General features: G+C 42.5%; 1 protein-coding gene across 1 annotated transcript in view; it reads left to right on the top strand.

The window, feature by feature from the left end:
* Window positions 1–7,333: 7,333 nt before the first annotated feature.
* The window catches only part of gal3st3 (galactose-3-O-sulfotransferase 3), a 2,750-nt gene continuing 2,507 nt past the window's right edge, over window positions 7,334–7,576 (top strand). The window contains exon 1 of the mRNA XM_041237989.1: window positions 7,334–7,416. Within this exon, the coding sequence (XP_041093923.1) occupies window positions 7,334–7,416 (83 nt within the window). The remainder of the gene's footprint in view (window positions 7,417–7,576) is intronic.

Genomic DNA, 7,576 nt, shown 5'->3' with positions numbered 1-7,576 from the left:
ACCTGCAAATTGACATTAAAACCAGCATCGCTAGAAAGCTCATTATAACTCTCCAGTCTCCAGCTGTCTGCTATAGGTCTGGTAAAGCATAGGCAAGCATTTTAAAGCACAGAGAGGTTTGTAAAGCATAGGGAAGCATTGTAAAGCAGAGAGAGGTATGGTAAAACATAGGGAAGCTTTGTAAAGCACAGAGAGGTCTGTAAAGCATAGGGAACCATTGTAAAGCCCAAATAGGTCTGGTGAAGCATAGGAAAGCAATGTAAAGCACTGAGATATTGTAAAGCACAGAGAGGTCTGGTAAAGCATAGGGAAGCATTGTAAAGCACAGAGAGGTCTGGTAAAGCATAGGGAAGCATTGTAAAGCACTGAGATATTGTAAAGCACAGAGAGGGCTGGTAAAGCACAGGGAAGCATTGTAAAGCACAGAGAGGTCTGGTAAAGCATAGGGAAGCATTGTAAAGCACAGAGAGGTCTGGTAAAGCATAGGGAAGCATTGTAAAGTACCGAGATGTCTGGTAAAGCTTATTAACAAACAAACCATGCTAAACTAACCCTTATAAAAGTTTCCCATAGTAAATGCATAGCAAAGTATAGTGAAAGCATGGTTAAGCGTAGAGGTGTGGTAAATGCACAGGATAACCATGGGAAAACTGCAGAATGATGATTCACTGTGGAAAACTTTAATAAGTACAATAACACAGAAACATTCTCAAAAGTAACTGCACTCCGAAGCAATGCAGGAGGAGGTAAGGGGACTGTGTGTTTCGGTTTGCGCCTACAGCTGAGTCTTTTTAGGTGCAAGAGAGAGCCACTGAGGAGGGGCAGGAGGACTGCGAAGCTGAGCGATTCAGACACCCATAGTTCATCACCAGAATCTTGCAGCGTGAATGACGGGGGTTAACTGCACAGATTAATCAGATTATAAATTGTGTTTCATTTCAAAAGAATGATAAAGAACAGTCCGCAGTTAATGCTTCTGTCCGTGTCTTTAGAATCTGACAGCTGGTACTCTGCGTGAGACACTAGATGTACTGCTCTGAAATGAAGAAGAAGAAGAAGAAGAAGAAGAAGAAGAAGAAGAATATGGCTGTAGGCACAGAACACAAATTACCTTTCAACCTTTCATGTTCTTATAAAACAGTATCAATATTGATATTAATCTTCGGTTTAGTGAAAAGACTATTGAGAGAGAGAGAGAGAGAGAGAGAGAGAGAGAGAGAGACAGACATTGTCGTCCCCCCCCCCCCAAGGGATTGATGAAGCGAATTTAATCCCGCCACAGTGCTGTCTGTGTTTAAAAAAGGAATTTGCTTTGTCATCCCAGCGAAAATCTGAGTTTGAACTTGTTAAACCAAGTGGATTATGGTCCGCTCTTGGAAGCGGTTCTTATTTTTCATTTTCAAAATCTGCTTCCCTGTCAGTGAATCAACTGTTTTGCCGTTGGAAGCGTTCCAAGGTGTCGAAGATAAAATCCTTTGCCTTGTTAGCACCGGTAATGTTATCTACCTCTTTGTGCTTGTGTTTAAAACTACATTTTTATTTATTTATTTTTTGTCTCGTAGGCAATGCTATAGAAATGTGCTACTCCTTCCTGGTACAAGACCACTTCCTTTGCTTCAATCATGTGACTTCTCACACAGGAAGTTATATGATTCCAGGAAGAAATATTTAATCAGAGGATCCTCAGAGCAGCCTGATAATCACTAACAAAGTTTACAAATGATTTAAATCTGAAACATCCAGAAGACACAGTAAGTGTCCAAAGTTTTTTTTATGAGTTCCCCTAAGTATTTAAACAAACAAGATAAAAACGTTACTACATCAACAGAAGAAAAGAGGGCCAGTGGAAATACTGGTACTTGTAAAACAAGGGGGAAGGTAAAAATAAACACGCAGCATGGAACCTAAGTGCAAAGAGGGGAGCCTATTACCTGTAACACAGGAAGGAAGTGAGTTTATAGCGCTGTGGCAGAGAAAACGGGAAACACTGTTAACTGTTTTTTTAAAGCACTACAGCTAATGCATAACATGGAAACCAGAAAGCGCTTCAGCAGTGCAGGTCAAACCCTGCATGTCACACGAACATGCTTTTCATATCATCCTGCTGGAAAACAGCATCAGAGGAGGGAGGGAGTGGGTTCGATAGCAGGGGCTTCAAAGAATATCTCCAGCTGCAGCCGGACCAAACCGAAAACAACATCTCTGTAAACTGTGCCTGAGAAGTAACTATTTCAAAGTAATAAGTTACTGTAACTAGTTACAATTAGAATTACAATTGCAACGGATTACTTTTTAAAAGTAACTTCCTCAGCCCTGTGTGGCAGCGTCAAGTGTAGTTAGGCAGTGCGCTTTTGTAATATCGCTCAGAAATAAACTGGCCCGATTCTTGTTGGGGTCTTTTTTATATTAGCGAGACTTTATTTAATTTACACTGTCATACATGTTGTTGACACAGTGTGTGATTCGCATTGCCATTTAAAAAAAATGTTTTTAAAGTGTAAACAGAAATGGATTTCAGCTAGGGCTGTCAACGAATCGTAGTTAACCTCTGCCTTTCAAAGCCTACATTTTGGGGGAGATTAATTTTCTCCCCTCTTAGCATACCAGAATTAATTTCCTGCAACCCAATTTTAGTGCGTGCCAGGACTGAATGAGTTTCACCGAAACTTAGTCATGGAACCACACTATGTAGCAAAGCACTCGCGCTGAAGGACTTGTGAATGGGAAGTTTATTTTTAAAAATGTTCTGATGGTTCATTGGTTAGAAAGAGGGTTAACTTGTATCTCCTGTCAAATTGAGTCCCAGCATCACAGAAGGACATCTAGTTTGCCGTACCACCTGCGTGCTAAACATGCTTTCACGACTCGAGATACACTTTTTAGGAGTTCTTCTGCTACAGACAATGCAGCAGCAAATGAAAGCCGTCCGTTTCGACAGAGTACTCTTGTAGAAATTCAGGACCTCTGCAAACCCATGAATCAAGCTCAGTATGATATTATAATCAATGCTGTTGGAGAACTATCGACTGCAGAGCCGGTAACACTGTGTAGCTTTCTTTTATTTCAATAATCACATTTATTTTTAAACAATGTTATTTACAGTTATGGAGGATATAACCGTTATTCAATTAATGTTTGGCTTTATTTAGGCAATTTCAAGTTATTAATAAAAGATCATTTTAAAGTATTATTATTATTATTATTATTATTATTATTATTATTATTATTATTATTATTATTATTATTATTATTATTACAATGGCAGTTCTTTTGTTTTCCCCCCAACAAGCGTAGATTGCTGTCCGCTCAAAGCACTGGAGCAGCACACAGACTAATCCCAGGCTAATGGAATGAGCTGTGAACACACGGGTAACACTGAAACGCGGTCAAACCTGAATATGATATTGAGCTGCACATGACTGCCCTCGGAGAGCCGTGTCACTCGAGCCCCCTCAGTTCCCAGTTTGTGAAACGGATTAGCTCAAACAGGACCGGCCCCGATCGGAATGGAAAGCGGGTCTCCATGGCAACCCGTCCCAGTGAAGAGAGGGCCCAGCGAGGGTTTATATCTCCCTGTCTCCGTTGCTGTCATGTTTCAGTAGCTCCGGCTCGCAGCCGTCTTTATTGGATGATTTATCAACACTTGGTTTATTATATTCCTCCCTCAGTGCGAAGGGCCAGTCACACCACAAGGGATTTTAATATTTCCCAATTACGGGCGACTTGCAATACAGCCGGGTGTTTATCAGGGCAGGAATGGGCTATGCAAACTTCCCATGTGTGTGTACAGCTGTGACCATGAGTTTGGCATCACCTCGAATTTTAGCATTGAGACATAATTAAAAAAAAATACATGAACTTAATTTAAATCTTTTAATTTAACATCAATGTAATCAAAGAAACTACAAAAGTCTACCGGAAGCCAGGACAGTAACACAGTAGTATTTCTTGTTTGGTTTTGGAAAACTGTAAAGCGGCGTGTATTTCAATACGTTAATGCGACATTATCCAACAGGTTTCGTTTGACTTTATGAAGCAACATGAGTTCGTCCTACAGGGAGATAATGAAACGGAGAAGACTTGAGCTGAGAGTTGTCTGCCGCATTTTCTGTCTGGCGCTGTGGTTGAGGGGCGTTGCAGGACGCAGTGAGAAGCTGCAGTGCGCGGTATGGGTATCTCTGTAAGGCGATAGTGCTGTACTGCAGCGGGGCGTATTGAACAGAAACGGTCATGGCTGTTGTCTTGAGTTTCGAGCTGGTGATAAGGAATCTTGAATAATGGTTATCTGACAAAACCCTCAGCTCACTTTACACAGCTCTGAGTTTACTGTGACTGTTCAGGATATAGGATCGGGATACAGCCTCTGCTGTCTTTTTTTTAGAAGCTTTCTATCTTTTTTTGGTGCACAAATGCATAGCAATGAGGCGTCTCCTTGGGGACACTAAGCTGTACACTGCAGGCTTTGTTCTCGTGCAGCTGTCTATTGTAACTCCCTTCTCTGTAGGTTATTCTGTAGTTCTTGTTGGTTGATTGTACCATGCGGTATACAGCTCTGGCCAGAGGTGTCACATCCCCCCTGTAGAATGAACTCCTTTTGCTTCACAAAGCTGAATGGAACCATATTCAATCACATACTGCTTTGGAGTTGCCTGTACGCTTAATGAAAAACTGACAAAAATGGAAAAATGTGACATTTCGAAATCTAACATGAAATACTGTACTGCTGTTATGGCTTCCGGTAGACTCTTGCGATGTCACTGTGTAGTTTCTTTGATTTCATGATGTTAAATAAAAGATCTAAATGATTTTTTTCTCAATCCTAAAACTCCAGGTGAGGCAAAACGTTTGGCTGTAGACTCCACAAAGTGTTGGAAGGGATCTCGAAGGATAAATCAATCATTAATATCGACAAGCCTCTTTTAACAGTCTTGTCCGTCACTGCTTTGCAGCCCCACCTGTCTCTCTAGGCTTCCCTTTGTCCATTGCTGATCCACTCTGATGACTCTTGGAGCAGCCTGACCAGCAGGGCTGTCCTTGCTACTGTGGCCCCTGCTCCACGTGCCCCCACTATGTCTCCAATGCTGTTAGAACTTTCCTCAGTCCTGGCAGACTGTTTGCGAAGCTGCTGCTCCCACAGCTTTACAGTCGCATCACATGACCAGCCTGATCTCTAAATCAGGGCAATGAACTGGTCCTAATAAAGTGGTCCTTTTTATTGATCTCCACAGCCAATCAGGATGAACCTTCAGTATATAAATTGGCTAATGGATTTTTTTAAAGAGTCCAAACCCTATGGCATTCGTTCTTTATCTTACAGAAAAGGGCCACATCTTTGACCAGCCCTAGTGGAGGGTTTCACAGTAGACGGTATTGATTTTCTGTCAGTTGTCTTTGAATGAATTCCTGATTTCAGCTCTCTGCGGCTCCCTTTCATTAGGAGCTGCTAAGAAGAAAGAAATGGATTTGGAAACTGATGTTAGCGCTGCATTGAAGGGGTCAGTGATAATGATGCCAGGGCTGCAGGAGGTTAGAAAAATTGATTTTGAAGGTTATGTTGGCGCTCCTTTTAAATGGAGACAACGTTAAAGTTGCTAGTGCTATAGCAGGCAATAAAATGGGTTTTAAATCTTAATGCCTTGTATTCTAATGAACTGCTAAAGATTTTAACTCTCCGGTATTGAGTTGGAAATTAAGTGGAGATAGACTTTGGGAAGGAGACTCTTCTTCACACAGAGAGTGGTGAGGGGATGGAATGGGTTACCTAGTCATGTTGTTGAAGGAGACTCTTCTTCACACAGAGAGTGGTGAGGGGATGGAATGGGTTACCTAGTCATGTTGCTGAAGGAGACTCTTCTTCACACAGAGAGTGGTGAGGGGATGGAATGGGTTACCTAGTCATGTTGCTGAAGGAGACTCTTCTTCACACAGAGAGTGGTGAGGGGATGGAATGGGTTACCTAGTCATGTTGTTGAAGGAGACTCTTCTTCACACAGAGAGTGGTGAGGGGATGGAATGGGTCACCTAGTCATGTTGTTGAAGGAGACTCTTCTTCACACAGAGAGTGGTGAGGGGATGGAATGGGTTACCTAGTCATGTTGCTGAAGGAGACTCTTCTTCACACAGAGAGTGGTGAGGGGATGGAATGGGTTACCTATTCATGTTGCTGAAGGAAACTCTTCTTCACACAGAGAGCGGTGAGGGGATGGAATGGGTCACCTAGTCATGTTGTTGTGGTAGAATCGCTTTAAGACCTGACTTGACAAGGTTCTGAGATCAATCAGCTGCTCGGAACCAGACGAGCGCAGCTGGGCTGATAGGCCTCCTCGCGTTCGTGCCTTTTCTTATTTTCTCATTTGAACTTGAAAAGTGATCTGGGAGCTTGTCCAGCGAAAAGCTCCCATATTCTAATGTAAAGTCAAACTGAACCAGAGTCTGTAACTCTATCCTAACAGGCACTTTCCTCTAGTCTATAGCAAACCCTGTATTCATTCCAATGAATACACCTTGTCAGCTGTTGGGTTCCCAGCTATTCAAATTGCTTTGCCATCGTTTGTGGTGTTCTGTATCCCCTGCCCGGTTTCTTCTGTTCTCTTGGAATGGCGACAAACAAACTCAGAAAACTTGGTGATGCATTTCTTAATAGCAACAGTCCAATGGAGAAAATGAAGCTTTATCTGTTGCTTAAATAATACGACAGTAGTGCTGTGAAGTCTGGGGGCTGATGCTGGCTGATTAGCGACAGCTCCCAAATTTAGTCCTCTATGAATGATAAGGGTGACAATTAATAGACAGACAGATGCAACATGACAAAAACTCACCGTTACTGTCAGCTTTTACCGCCCTCTTACAGCGCACTGCCCTGGTCCAGCCTCCAGCATGCCGATCACACGAAGGCGCTGCTCTCTTGACAGACGTGGCACGTTGTTTTTTTTTTTTTTTTTTTTTCTGTGATTTTCTTTATGGCTTTTATTCAAGCTTGCAAATTCGATGGCTGAAATCACTCCATACCCAGCGTCAATCAACTGTCTCACTAATTAGGTGATTAAGAGCTTCAGTCAGTCACTCAAGCGTGTCGTGGGCAAGGATGAATGGTGGAGCGATTAAAAAGAAAATCATTTTGTCAATGTCCAATTTTGTTCCAATAAATGTGTTATAGTAGTGCTAAGTTTCTTTTGATGCTCGGTATAATTCAACGTGTTAACATGACATTATTCAGCAGGTTTCTTTTGACTTCATGAAGCAAGGTGAGTTCATTGTATAGGGTGATGCTAAACTGTTGTCCATAGCAGAGGACTCACTGCATTGCCTGTTCCTCCCTCTCTCTGCAGTGAAGATGTCCCGGCTGAAGATCCTTCTGGCGCTTCTCGCTGTGAGCTGCCTCAGCTTGATGCTGCACCAAGGAGGGCATTTCAACTGGTAGGACCCCAACACAGCCTTCCACCCACCTTCACCACTCACACACTACAGGGTGGCAGGGCAGGGGTGCACGTGTGGCTAGGGTACCTCGTACAGCGGCAGCAACATAATATCTGGGCGCCAATTTTGTATTCCTTAGCAACCATAGATGATTGTTTTT

The sequence above is a fragment of the Polyodon spathula genome, chromosome 47, assembly GCF_017654505.1.
Source record: "Polyodon spathula isolate WHYD16114869_AA chromosome 47, ASM1765450v1, whole genome shotgun sequence".
Classification (NCBI taxonomy): Eukaryota; Metazoa; Chordata; class Actinopteri; order Acipenseriformes; family Polyodontidae; genus Polyodon; species Polyodon spathula.
Note: the sequence above shows the minus strand (reverse complement) of the source record. Positions and strands in the feature narration are given on the sequence as shown.